Source organism: Cottoperca gobio, unplaced genomic scaffold, assembly GCF_900634415.1.
Source record: "Cottoperca gobio unplaced genomic scaffold, fCotGob3.1 fCotGob3_30arrow_ctg1, whole genome shotgun sequence".
NCBI classification, from domain to species: Eukaryota; Metazoa; Chordata; class Actinopteri; order Perciformes; family Bovichtidae; genus Cottoperca; species Cottoperca gobio.
The window spans coordinates 853,135-868,202 of record NW_021166920.1 but is presented as its reverse complement, the minus strand read 5'-3'; the positions used below and the strand labels follow the sequence as shown (position 1 = coordinate 868,202).

Below are 15,068 nucleotides of genomic sequence, written 5' to 3'. Positions count from 1 at the left end.
ATTACGCTTATATTTTGAAACTCACCGGATATGGCTGGTCCCTCTACTCCGTTTGTGAAAAGGCCGATCAGCTGTCTTTCGCTCACGGGAGTTTACGTTTCTTGATAAATAAACCATCCCAGGTGGGAATTGTGACACATTATGTCTTCCAACAATATGTCAGACCTGAGGAGACAAAATAAGATTTTACGGTGAGTTTTTTGTACAGAAATAGAGAAGTTGTTCTCGATGGAATTAGCTTGGTTAACGTTAGCTAACAGCTAACTAGCTAACCTTTAACACAAATCATGAGTATATTTTAAAGGGATTAGAGATTATCTGAGGGATTTATACACCACCGAACACGCACAAATTAATGATAATTACGCAATATTTAGTCGGCTGTTAGTGATTAAGTAATCTGTCACTAAACAGCTTATAATTGAGCATATGGGTTGTTTTTCCATCTGTGTTTCATTCATGGTTTCATTGCTATTTGCCCTTGGCTCATAACGGCCAGTTAGCAAGTCTCCCTCTTGTTTCAGTGAGTTGCCACAGAACATTTTGCTCAAGGGACAAGAAAATAAACCACTGTCTTCTGACATCTTTGCAGACATAAAGACAACTGTAGTCAATCTGGTGCTAAACAGGCTCATAGTTTGGACTAGTCTCCTTGGTTCCAGGGAAGTATCAGATATTAGTATGCTTCCAACAATGTGACAACCTGTTAGTGAGGGCCCTTTGCTGTTTCTATGTGGCAATGCCCCTTTGCACTAAGTCTTCAAGTCTTCAATAGTCTTCCCAGGTCAGTATTGGAGAACGTGACTGTCCTGCACAGAGCTCTGACCTCAACCCCATCCAACACCTTTGGGATGAATACAAATAATAATTTATGTTTACAATTCACACTTGAAATGATGAAGGCACTAGCAAATGACAAGGTAGCAGACAATGTAAACCATACCTTTTTCATTTAAAAACAAAATGAACCGTAACACTGACACTGATTGGGACATAAGGTCATCTCTCTCGTGCTCTTTTGGCTGAATGGTAGTAAATCCCTGCAGCCAGGTTCTGAAATATGGTGTTCTTCCCAGAACAGTAGATGATGTTATAGCAGGAGAGTAATGTCCATGGTTTTGGAATGAGATGTTGTTCAACATAAGGGCTGCAACTAACGTGTATCTTCAGTATCGATTGATTTCTTGGTTGATAAAAGGTCAAGTCTGTACTTGTCTTGTCTTGTTAGTCCAAAACCCATTACTTTAATAATGAAGCAATTATCAAAATAGTTTGTGATTATTTTTCTGTCGATCGACTGAGTTGCAGCTCTATGTTGGAAAAATGCATAATAATAATATAATGCATAAATTTGATGTTTGTGTTTTTGGTTAACATTTATGTTGTCATATCTGCGGTGTTGCAGGTACAAGCCTCCCAGCACAGATGCTAATCCCACACTGGAGGACCCGACGCCCGACTACATGAACCTACTCGGCATGATCTTCAGCATGTGTGGACTGATGCTCAAGGTGACACACACACACACACACACACACACACACACACACACACACACACACACACAACCTCTTATCGCTCCCTTGGCCTCTGTGTATCCGCACTAAAGGGGTGTTGCCCCTGAATGGTAGACCTTGGTCCTGCCCAGTCGTTCCATTTAGAAGATTAAAGGTAAACTCACCTGTTCAGATGAAAGGATGAAGAGCATCTGTCGACTTTGAGCTCTACGGACACAATGAACAACACAGAGGGGACAGCAGCTCACAGTCCAACAGTGGATCATCGGTTTACTTGATTGTCTGTCCATCAACTAAGAACTACTTTTACTTGTTGGGTGGTGATGGCCTAGTGTTCTGGTGTTCCAAACAGAACACCAGAAGGTCATGAGTTCAATATCAGGCTGCCACCATTGTACCCCTGAGCAAGGTACTTAACCCTGAGCTGCTCTAGGGAGACTGTCCCTGCACTTAGTTCACTGTAAGTCGCTCTGGATAAGAGCGTCTGCTGAATGACCTGTGATGTAAATAGCTGGACAACACTATAGTTGATAAATGTCGTTCACAAGTTTGTGTGTGTGTGTTTCAGCTGAAGTGGTGTGCCTGGATCGCAGTCTACTGCTCTTTCATCAGTTTTGCAAACTCCAGAAGCTCGGAGGACACCAAACAGATGATGAGCAGCTTCATGTGAGTTTACGGCACCACGTGTTTGTACATACAGGAAGTTGTGCATCACACTAATGTCTCCCCACTTACAATACCTGAATCCTGTCGCATCTCTGCACTGCAGCGTTTCATGAGGGAAAAGTGATTTTACTTTACATTTCTATCTTATTGTGTCTAAACTGAAGCTTGGAGAAAATTTAATATTGTAGTTGACTGACTTTCAGTGGAATCTTGAAGACATGATCACGTTATTGTTTTAAAGCCGCAGTTAGTGCCGCCATAAGTCGATCGACAGAAAAATATTTGTGCACTATTTTGATAATCGAGTAATCATTAAAGTAAGTTTTCACTCAGAAATATCAGAACATGCTGTTTTCTGCCTCAATGAAGATTTTCTGTTTTTTTTTTTAAATCAGTTTTATAATCATATTTAAAACGTCTTTGGGTTTTGGACAAAACAATACGATAACAAAAGTCACCTTGTCCACATTAATGATTCTAAGCAAACTGTAATTAAAACTGAACATATTTAGTTATTAAAAGTGTTACGTTTGTGAATACATTTGCATATATTTCATAATAGCACAACACATTTAATCACATTGATTTATTTGATGTCGCATATATTTGCTATATGTTGATATCACAATAACGTTCTCGTCAGAATCCTGATATTGAAGCATTTTGATCAGAGCGAGGCTGCTTCTCTGCTAATCTAATGTCTCTGTGCACTCGGTGCACTCTGTGTACTCGGTGAACTCTGTGTACGCTGTGCACTCTGTGTACGCTGTGCACTCTGTACGCTGTGCACTCTGTATACTCTGTACTCGGTGCACTCTGTGTACTCTGTACTCGGTGCACTCTGTGTACTCTATACTCTACTCGGTGCGCTCTGTGTACTCTGTGCTCTGTGCACTCTGTATACTCTGTACTCTGTGCACTCTGTATACTCTGTACTCTGTGCACTCTGTGTACTCTGTGCACTCTGTGTACTCTGTGCACTCTGTATACTCTATGCACTCTGTGTACTCTGTGTACGCTGTGCACTCTGTGCACTCTGTGTACTCTGTATACTCTGTGCACTCTGTATACTCTGTGCACTCTGTATACTCTGTACTCGGTGCACTCTGTGTACTCTGTACTCGGTGCACTCTGTGTACTCTATACTCTACTCGGTGCGCTCTGTGTACTCTGTGCTCTGTGCACTCTGTATACTCTGTACTCTGTGCACTCTGTATACTCTGCACTCTGTGCACTCTGTGCACTCTGTGTACTCTGTGCACTCTGTGTACTCTGTGCACTCTGTATACTCTATGCACTCTGTGTACGCTGTGCACTCTGTGCACTCTGTGTACTCTGTATACTCTGTGCACTCTGTATACTCTATGCACTCTGTGTACTCTGTGTACGCTGTGTACGCTGTGCACTCTGTGCACTCTGTGCACTCTGTGTACTCTGTGTACTCTGTATACTCTATGCACTCTGTATACTCTGTGCACTCTGTATACTCTGTGCACTCTGTGCACTCTGTATACTCTGTACTCGGTGTACTCGGTGCACTCTGTGTACTTTGTGTACTCTGTGTACTCTGTGTACTCTGTGAACTCTGTACTCTGTGCAGTCTGTACACTCTGTGTACTCTGTGTACTCTGTGTACTCTGTGCACTCTGTGAACTCTGTGAACTCTGTGCAGTCTGTACACTCTGTATACTCTGTGCACTCTACTCTGTGTACTCTGTGCACTCTGTATACTCTGTGCACTCTGTATACTCTGTGTACTCTGTGCACTCTGTATACTCTGTGTACTCTGTGCACTCTGTATACTCTGTACTCTGTGTACTCTGTGTACTCTGTATACTCTGTGCACTCTGTGTACTCTGTACTCTGTGCACTCTGTATACTCGGTGCACTCTGTGCACTCTGTGCACTCTGTGTACTCGGTGCACTCTGTGCACTCGGTGCACTCTGTGCACTCTGTATACTCTGTACTCTGTGTACTCTGTACTCGGTGCACTCTGTGCACTCTGTGTACTCTGTACTCGGTGCACTCTGTGTACTCTGTACTCGGTGCACTCTGTGTACTCTGTACTCGGTGCACTCTGTGTACTCTGTATACTCTGTACTCGGTGCACTCTGTGTACTCTGTGCTCTGTGTACTCTGTGTACTCTGTGCACTCTGTATACTCTGTGTACTCAGTGTACGCTGTGCACTCTGTATACTCTGTGCACTCTGTGTACGCTCTGTGCTCTGTGTACTCTGTGCTCTGTGCACTCTGTATACTCTGTGCACTCTGTATACTCTGTGCACTCTGTATACTCTGTGCACTCTGTATACTCTGTGCATTCTGTATACTCGGTGCACTCTGTGTACTCGGTGTACTCTGTGCACTCTGTGTGCACTTGGTGTACTCGGTGTGCTCTGTGCACTCGGTGTACTCTGTATACTCTGTGCTTTGTGCACTCGGTGCACTCTGGATTCATGTTAAAGTCTTGCATTATTCATCTTTAAATCTGTAGGTTAGACTCTCTTCTGTCTGCCGCTGAGCTGAGCCAACTCTAATGTCCAAAAGCTTTTAACTGTGACCTCCAGCGGTGCTACATTTCTATCTGCTTATAAGAGAGTACTACAGTCGGGCACTTGTCCAGGAGCCGCAGACAGTTCTGCAATGAGGAAAAACCTTCTGGTCAATTGTCTAGATGTGGTTGTATTAAAGACGAGCTTGATGCACTCCTGGTTAGTAACGCAAAATGTTTGGCTCAGCAAGTAATGTCAGAGAATGAACTGAATGCACCAGCCGTGTGTGTAAAGCAGCTGGTTCAAGGCCAGTCTTGGGACATGGATGATGTAAGTATCCCGTGTTGTTGAACAGGAGAGAGAGGAGGACACGCATGTCACATCAGCCCACAGATAACTTCTTTATACCTGCGTCAGAGCTAATTCGACCGGTGCTCATTGTTTCATAAAAGCCAAACTTGTCAGCAAAATATCTGGTTGAATAATTAAAAAGCCAACTGGAGTGCGTTTCTGCTTCATAGGCAAGAAGTATTTTTTTTTTTATGTCACACCAGCAAAGCTGCTGAACCACAACAAATACAAACGGGACAAAACATTAAGTAAGCAAAACCGTTTACACCTCGATTTAAAATGCCGTCTGGTTCACGTCATGCTGATGCTGGAGAACGGCTAACATGCTGAACGCTAGCTGTACTGTAGAAACACGTTTAATAAGTTACTCCGTCATCAGGCATCATCTTAACATCGGGTAGGAATACGTTATCCACTCGTTATCAATACATTGGCTGTAGGATTCACCGTCAGCCGACGTAGCCTATATCTAACGTACCTCTAACGTAGTCACGTAGTTATTCACGCAGGTATTTACGTACTATATTTATGTAGGTAAATATTCACGTATATATTCCGTATTCACGTATGTCTAACGTAACGTCTGCATATCTTATGAAGCACACATCAGGTACGTCCGGTAATTTTGAACATGCACAAAACATCAGCGTTCAACAACGTACACCAGCGTAACACCGCCTGCTCTTAACTAACACTACTTATACCTTACCTTATATCAACGTACACCAGCGTAACACCACCTGCTCTTAATGAACTACTACTTATACCTTACCTTATATCAACGTACACCAGCGTAACACCACCTGCTCTTAATGAACACTACTTATACCTTACCTTATATCAACGTACACCAGCGTAACACCACCTGCTCTTAATGAACACTACTTATACCTTACCTTATATCAACGTACCCCAGCGTAACACCACCTGCTCTTAATGAACACTACTTATACCTTACCTTATATCAACGTACACCAGCGTAACACCACCTGCTCTTAATGAACACTACTTATACCTTACCTTATATCAACGTACACCAGCGTAACACCACCTGCTCTTAACTAACACTACTTATACCTTACCTTATATCAACGTACACCAGCGTAACACCGCCTGCTCTTAACGAACACTACTTATACCTTACCTTATATCAACGTACACCAGCGTAACACCGCCTGCTCTTAATGAACACTACTTATACCTTACCTTATATCAACGTACCCCAGCGTAACACCACCTGCTCTTAATGAACACTACTTATACCTTACCTTATATCAACGTACCCCAGCGTAACACCACCTGCTCTTAATGAACACTACTTATACCTTACCTTATATCAACGTACACCAGCGTAACACCACCTGCTCTTAATGAACACTACTTATACCTTACCTTATATCAACGTACACCAGCGTAACACCACCTGCTCTTAATGAACACTACTTATACCTTACCTTATATCAACGTACACCAGCGTAACACCACCTGCTCTTAACGAACACTACTTATACCTTACCTTATATCAACGTACACCAGCGTAACACCACCTGCTCTTAATGAACACTACTTATACCTTACCTCATATCAACGTACACCAGCGTAACACCACCTGCTCTTAACGAACACTACTTATACCTTACCTCATATCAACGTACACCAGCGTAACACCACCTGCTCTTAACGAACACTACTTATACCTTACCTTATATCAACGTACACCAGCGTAACACCACCTGCTCTTAACGAACACTACTTATACCTTACCTTATATCAACGTACACCAGCGTAACACCACCTGCTCTTAACGAACACTACTTATACCTTACCTTATATCAACGTACACCAGCGTGTTGCCGATATTTTGTATACGCCATATTTTTGTATCTTATTCATTCGTTGGGTATTCGTCTGATACATTGTGTATTAGTAAGTGATACTCTATCAACAGGTTAGACATGCGTATCTGTATACGTTCACTTTTACGATCCGATGAAAAGTTGGACGTATTTGGACTCTGACAAACTTTCATATACGCCAGCATACGTTTCTGTCATACGGAGATGTGTGACAGGGTCTTAACATCGCTCTCGTTCCCAACGGGAACTTTTCCTTTGGATTATTGCTGCAGCACTATGTAGTTTTGAACACAACATTCAAGCTAAGGAAGCAAAATGTTGACGTTTTCCGTGCTTTCTACAGGCTTTCCATCTCAGCTGTTGTGATGTCCTACCTCCAGAACCCACAGCCAATGTCACCGCCATGGTAACCAAGGGCCAATCACAGAAGAGCAAGTGAATCGTGGATGCTGGAGTTAACAGCTGATTGGCCCCCCTGGCCACCATTAAGGAAAAACAGAGACAGAAAGGAAGATAATATGATAGAGGAGGAGAGGAAACAGATGCCCGGGAGCGGCGGACGTAAAGAGGACGCTACGGCAAGACGGAGAGATCAATGTTCTCAAGTTATTCTCTTTTTATCCTTTTCTAACTTTATTTGTTAATGAAAACTTTAAATATGCACTGTTTGGCTGATCTGTTGCAGGATGTCTTTAAATAAAGTTGCACAATTTTAAAAGGAACTACTTGCATTAATTTGTCTTTGGAAAAACGTGTTATCACATTTAAAGTTACATTATTTACTCGTATAGCGTAACCTGTAAATACTGTTTGTGTCAAATTACAACTGGGATTCTCATATTTCTGAGAGCTTCTGACTTCTGTAAATAACTTCATATATGTAACTGAAGTTATCAGTTCAATACAGTTTACTTTATTTAAGCAGATAAATCGCTCAGTATTGCTTCTCTACATATATTAAAACAAACAATAAGGCACATGGAGCAGATGGTGCCATCTATTAACACTAGTTTTTATTTATGACTTGAACGCTTCATGAAGCCCGTCTCACAGTAAATCACGAGATTATATAAAGGTAGTTTTCAGTCTTGAATATCAGATATGAAGTTGCTCAAAGGTAAAAACAAATACACATTTGATTCCTTTTCATTTACAGAATTCTTCCTTATTGAAGTCTTGTGTGAGCTTTCATGTCCTTTGTAGTGCACACAACCGCAGGCGTCGGTCTGGTGAGAGGGTTCCCTTCATCTTCTCTGTCTGGTACACACACACACACACACATACACACACACACACACGTATATCCCCCTCCAGCCTCTCGTCTAGTAAGGGCACTGCTCTTTCTGCTCTACAACACACACACACACACAGCTTTAACTGTGTGTGCGTGTGCATGCTGATGAAGCTGGGGAGTCAGCCGGATGTGAGACTGATTTAGTGATTTAGTAACAAACACGGTAACTCATGTCTCCCCAGGCCGGGCTCTGCTGCAGCTCCTCTGGCTGCTTGGCTTGCAGCCACCATGTCAGCAAACTCCAGCTTGTTTCCTCCTGAGTTTGTGCTAACTCTCCTTTTTGGGGAGCACTTAAACACCTCCCATTATCCCATTGTTGTGTTTTTTTTAATTCTGACTGCCCCAGTCATAAAGCTGAATTTGTTGTTGATTGCTATCAGAGAAAGAGGATATTGAATGTGTCCCGAGTCAGCAGTTATCATCTACATTGATCGTTGGGCTGCATCATTTGGATATTAAAAACTGTCACAGTTTGCTGAATGTATATTTTAAGTTCAGTGGGTGACGACGGGCTGGAGGCGATTTTAATTAAATCTAATCTCCATATTCTGCTGTGCTGAATCTCAGCAGAGTGTAGAGAGACTACTATGAAACACACTCCTTCTCACTCGGCAACACTAGAGGGCACAACAGCTTCACATGTGAGTGAGTCTCTAATGAATGAGTCCGGCCTCCACTAATTAGTCTGTCGATGAAAGGTGTTAAAACTCTATTAGAAGGATGTTTCCCCTCTTAAACCTCTCGTGGTTGAACTGAAAGGCATCAGGAATAGCTTTTAAAAATCTGTTTATTTACATTTCCACTTTTAACATGCATTCAAATAAACATATTGAATATTTTTACACTTTAAATCAATGAATCAACTTGAATCAATAAGGACAACAGTTAAACAAACTGCTCCAGCATTAGACTCTCATGGGTCATTCCAACTCAAGTCAAGGGGTGTCCCAGTAGTTCACACAGAGAAGATTATCAAAGTAAATAAGAAAAGATATCCAGACTTTCTTAAATTCATCATTATTGCTCCTAAAAGGGACAGTGTGTAGGATTTGGAGACATCTAGTGTTCAGGTTGCAGATTATAACTCAACTGAACTCCGCTCCGCTCACCCCTCCCGTTACAAGACGTCCTTGCCCCATGCAGAGCCAGAGACTGGTTTGTCCGCTCTGGGCTACTGTAGACATGGCGGACTCTGTGGAAGACGACCTGCTCAATATGTAAATATGAAGCGCTCATTCTAAGGTAACACAAGCCCAATGGTTATCAGTTTCAGGTGATTATACACTGATGAAAACATAGTTATGAACATTATTTTCCATTTCTGCTAATAGATCCCCTAAATATTTTGCACTGGCCCTTTAAGATGAATCATTATATCCCTGATCCTGACATGGGATGGAGGTTATGGGCTCTTCCAGTTTAAAAGTATTGGGCGTCGGGATAATAAGGAAGTTTGATGACCAGGTTATTAAAGATGTGGGTCATTTGAATGGCATTATTAATTGTATAATTATTTTCTTGGTTGTGTAGAATTGAAAAGTGCATTTAGATTTCTTCTGCCTAGTTATGCAGTCTATGTGAGTCCCCTGGCTCCTGCAGGAAGATGTGAATGTCTCTTCTGGGAGATAATCTCCAATGTCACCTATTAAACATAATTGTCACATCTGTCATTTGAGTCAGGGTGTGTTTGTTAGTCAGGAAGCAGGTCACACTCTGCTTTTAAGAACAAGTATACTCCAAAATGGTGCATCACAAGGAGAATGTTGACCAGACATAAAGCTCAAAGTCTCTGAGTAGATATACGGATGTATTGCACATTACCTTGTCAGGTTAACCGGAGCTACTTGAAAATGAAGACATATTTGATGTGACAACTTGCATTTAAGATGAATAAAGGTTAACATATGTAGACTTTAGATTAACCTATAAAATGTCATTAACAAAACGCATTTTATTAGAATTCTGCTTAAACCTGCATTCTCTTTAATATCCAGCAGGGGGCGACTCCACTCATTGCAAAAAGAAGTCAGATTATATAGAAGTCTATGAGAAAATGACCCGACGTCTCACTTGTTTATTACCTCAGTAAACATTGTATGGTTATAGTTTGGGTATATTTTATGGTTTCAAGTCTTCAATTCAATACAACATGATGTTCATTAAGTAATTTAAGGTCCCATTTAGTGTAAAATAGACGTCTTAGAACTTGATGGCTTGAACTCTGAACTCGAAGTCCACAAACCAATGGGTGTCGTGAAACTCACACAATCTTTGAGCAAACCATCACTGACCTCTCTGATTCAATAGGGGTCAAAGGTCAAAATCTAGAAGGTGAATAGAAGGAGTTTTTCCTTGTCAGCTACAAGGGTCTCAAGGACAGAAGGTGTCGTATGCAGTACCGATTTTAAATCCCTCTAAGGCTAATTTGTAATATTGGGCTGTAAAATAAAATTTGATTGATTGAACATTTTACAGCCTGTAATTAAAGGAAAGCAAATGTTGATGGGTACACGTTGCTTAGATGGCCTTAGCAACACTTGAACAGTGGCAGGGTCAAGGAAAAAGCAGCTTGAACTCAAAATCAACAGGCGGACCTTTTAGACTCTTAGACTTCACAGTGCTTTACCTTCAGGCGGTGTCTGTACGACACCATGCAAGGTGCCGACGCTCGTTTCTCGTGTAGATGCTGAAAGGTTTCAATGTCAGACAGAACTCTTTATCAGAACAATACCGGTCACTCATCGAATCAGCACATTGCATCCTGGACAAGAATCATCAAGCATGCAACCAAAATCAAGACCCTTCATCAGTCCTCGCAGCTCCTGCCACCAGACAGCTGCTTCACAGCACCTCTGTCCGAATAGAGAACTCACACAAACTCTTTAATTCACACGGCAATATCCATTTATACAAGGTCAAATACATGTCCACATGCTCCTATTTATTTATGGAGTTGTTTGTTTTAATGTCATTGTATGCGAGTCTTACATGAGTGTATGTTTTCATGTGGTTTGTGAGCCCTACGACGATTTTATATCATAAAGTGATAGACAATAATGTTTTTTGAATCTTGAAGTGTTTACTGGCTCTGTAGCCTCAACACTGCACCATGTGTCATTTGTCAGTGTGTGTACTAGTGCCTGTGTGTGTGTGTGTGTGAGTGTGTGTTTGTGTGTGCTTGCTGAACCCCGTTAAGTCCCTGCAGTACAACAACCCGGTTGTTTTCTGTGTCCTCAAATGAGGTTAAACGGTATTGTACCTCTGCAATATTTGAATCCCGTGTGTGTGTGTGTGTGTGTGTGTGTGTGTGTGTGTGTATGTGAGAGAGAGAGAGAGAAAAAGTGTATGTTTGGCTACAGGCTTTAATTTTCAGGAGCAAGGTGTTATTATTGGATGTGAACACCAGCGCTGTTGGTGGGAAGATGCTGAGTCGGGTATCCTTTGGCACACACACACACACACACACACACACACACACACACACACACACACACACACACACAATAGAGACGCTTGCTACATAAAATGATACACAAAGACTGAAAATCCTTACAGAAGCGCTAACACATGCACACATTGTTAGTGTGCACGGCAGTGTCACCTGTATTATCAGGTGAGATTTTAAAGGAAGAAGTCTGATCCCTGTGACATTGGTCCTGCAGCTTCAGCGTAGTTGCTTAAAATGATCCTAATATTTTCTATCGCACTCTTAATACCCTTTAATACACACACCTGTAACCAAATACAATGTATATGTATTTTAATATTCATACTGTGATTATATTAGCAATTATAATAGTAGATTGCCGTCTTTATGATGTGTTGTGGTGATAGATAGATGGTTGGATTCAGCATTTGCATCTAAATGTATTGTTTTAATTTAATTTGAAGTGAATATGATAATAGTGTGACAGTTGTCTAAACCTGTTAATGTTGTTTGTATTTTTTTATGTTGTCCTCTTGGCAAGGTATCTCTTGAAAACGTTCAATAAAAGGTAAATGATGTAATGTTTTCCACAATGGCCAAGTCAGATATTATATTACGGCAGACAACTGTCCTTGTATCTTCTATTTGGACAATAACATTAGTAAATTGGTCTTTATAAGGAAGAATGACATGATCTACCTTCTTATTTATGTTCTCTACTGACTCCTGAAACTGCACACGGAAAAATGATATACATCATCCATCAACTGCACTGTCTTTGGTGAATGTGCTTGTAAAGTTGTTGCACCCTCAGAGCCACCTTAAAGCAGATGGAGTGATATGATATATATTGATAACTAATCATTAATGTGACTATAATGACGAAGTGGATAAAGGCAAATAACATAGAACAGTCTGGTGAGTTCAGAAAGTTACACCACCTTACTGATGCAGCCTTTAAAAATAGGAAAATATATACCAGAGAGAGAAAGAGAGAGGGAGAGAGTGTGTGTGAGAGAGAGGGAGAGAGAGGGAGAGAGTGTGTGTGTGAGAGAGAGAGAGAGAGAGAGAGAGAGAGAGAGAGAGCGAGCGACAGAGACAGAGAGAGACAGAGAGAGAGAGAGAGAGAGGGAGAGAGTGTGTGTGAGAGAGAGAGAGAGAGAGAGAGCGAGCGACAGAGACAGAGAGAGACAGAGAGAGAGAGAGAGAGAGAGAGAGAGAGAGAGAGCGAGCGACAGAGACAGAGAGAGACAGAGAGAGAGAAAGAGAGAGGGAGAGAGTGTGTGTGAGAGAGAGGGAGAGAGAGGGAGAGAGTGTGTGTGTGAGAGAGAGAGAGAGAGAGAGAGAGCGAGCGACAGAGACAGAGAGAGACAGAGAGAGAGAGAGGGAGAGAGTGTGTGTGAGAGAGAGAGAGTGTGTGTGAGAGAGGGAGAGAGAGGGAGAGAGTGTGTGTGTGTGTGTGTGAGAGAGGGAGAGAGAGAGAGAGAGAGAGAGAGAGAGAGAGAGAGAGAGAGGAGAGAGAGAGAGCGAGGTAGAGAGAGACCAACATAGAGAGAGAGAGAGTGTGTGAGAGAGAGGGGAGAGTGTGTGTGAGAGAGAGTGAGAGTGAGAGAGACAGAGAAAGTGTGTGTGAGAGAGAGAGAGAGAGAGAGGGGGGGGGAGTGTGGTGTGTGAGCGAGAGAGAGGGAGAGAGGAGAGAGAGAGTGTGTGTGTGTGTGTGTGTGTGTGAGGTCACTGTATTTGGCATGGCAGGCCTTGTTTGTGGCCATCAGAAAGCCATTTTAATTAACGAGAGAGGAACACACACACACACACACACACACATTTGTGCAGCGCTCACCAATAACACTGTTGCCAGAAAGATTCTGCTCTCTAATTGCTTCCGATTTCTTTCTCTCTCACGAAGAAGGAATAGTGAAGTGGGAGATGGAAAGAGAGAAAGTGAGGAGAGATTGCAGTAGGACAGTGAGGGATGGAAGGAGGTAAAGAAGAGCAAAGAGAAGGAAGGGGTGACTTACAGTTTGCAGTGAGGTGGAGGAAGAAAGGGATACGGCCAGAGGTAAGAGAAGGGGAGTGGAAGAGACTGTGTCAGAAGAAGTGAGGGAGAAAGAAAAATCCATGAAGATGAGGAGGAGAAGACAAAACAGAAACAGAGAAAGAAAACAAAACAGAAAGAAACTGCAGAGAGGTGAAGAAATGGGAGGAAACGAGAGAGAGGGACACACACACACACACGCACACACACACACACTCACACACATAGAGCATAGAGGGATTGTTACCTTCTGCTTTCAGCAGGTTGTTAGGCCAGCAGAGTGTGTGTCTGCTGAATAATAGATGGTGCAGGGTAGCATGTAGCCTGAAGACACACACACACACACACACACACACACACTCACACACACACACACACACACACATACACAGAGCATTGTGCGCTGCATAAGGTTACTGTAAATTGATTTGCAACACAATCCAGCAAGTTGTCCATACTGTGGTTACTTTGCCCACAGAATGGAAGCATGTTAGCGACGTGCTAACTTCCGCATCTTAAATAAACAATAAAGTAGATGAGGATTGGATAAAAGCAAAACATCTTAAATATTAAAGCAAAAGACAAAGTGGCTCAGAAACAGGATTGGTGAAGCAGATCAGCCACTGCACTTGCTGTTGATATGAAGATTGATGCACTAATTCAACATCATTGCAGGAATCTCAGCGGTCAAGATCCAGACCAAGAACAGCCGTGTGTTCAAATGTTGCAGAGAAATGTGAACATGAAACATGCAACATGAAATATCCAGATCCAGAAATCCATTAATGACCGAAAACACTAAGAAATAACTGAATTTTAAGCTTTAAACTTAAGCTTTCAAGTCTGCAGGAAGTCTGACAGCAGACGAGTCCAGTTCGAGTCTCAAGTTTGACTTTGATGTCGACAACTTACACATTTCTTGAGACGTCCCTACCGACATGACTCTGTACAGTACAGACATGCTGACAGATTGCTATATGGGCTGTAAGACAACACTTAGGGTGCGTTGAACACAACACACAAAATAATGCACGATTTCAACAACACACAAGATATTAACAAGCTAAAATTCCCTAAATCAAAGCCAGAGTTTTTGTGCCAAGTTTTGCTCCCAGAAGACATCTGGGTTCGTTCTTCTGAGTTTCCAGCGCTGCATTGTCAACAAGTCGGTGTGTGCGTTGTGTCTGCCAGTCAGCACGTGCGCTGTAGTTCAGCGTCTTGTTAGTGTGTACTGCTCAGACCAACCTGTCTCATCCTCTCACGTCAACCAGCAGACTCTCACACACACGCGCGCAGAGGCCGTCCTCCAGGCAATAGTGTCAATGTCAACGTTGCATCTGGTAAACACGACAATAGACACGTATTCCCACCACACACTCACACACGCACACACACACACACACACACACACACACACACACACACACA

The 15,068-nt window shown here is 42.3% G+C and overlaps 1 protein-coding gene across 1 annotated transcript; it reads left to right on the top strand.

Annotated features, from left to right (window-relative positions):
• The first annotated feature begins 21 nt into the window (after nt 1-21).
• On the top strand, nt 22-7,606 carry wdr83os (WD repeat domain 83 opposite strand). The gene is made up of 4 exons (XM_029427359.1): nt 22-191; nt 1,406-1,511; nt 2,086-2,183; nt 7,228-7,606. The coding sequence occupies exons 1-4, from the start codon at nt 142-144 to the stop codon at nt 7,292-7,294; spliced, it is 321 nt and encodes a 106-aa protein (XP_029283219.1). The 5' UTR covers nt 22-141; the 3' UTR covers nt 7,295-7,606.
• Nucleotides 7,607-15,068: the final 7,462 nt, after the last annotated feature.

Excerpts from the sequence above, each read along its gene's own strand:
- wdr83os (XM_029427359.1), top strand. The coding sequence starts at position 142 with ATGTCTTCCAACAATATGTCAGACCTGAGGAGACAAAATAAGATTTTA. Across the intron at positions 192-1,405 it reads AGACAAAATAAGATTTTACG|GTACAAGCCTCCCAGCACAG; the intron begins GTGAGTTTTTTG and ends GCGGTGTTGCAG. Across the intron at positions 2,184-7,227 it reads CAGATGATGAGCAGCTTCAT|GCTTTCCATCTCAGCTGTTG; the intron begins GTGAGTTTACGG and ends TGCTTTCTACAG.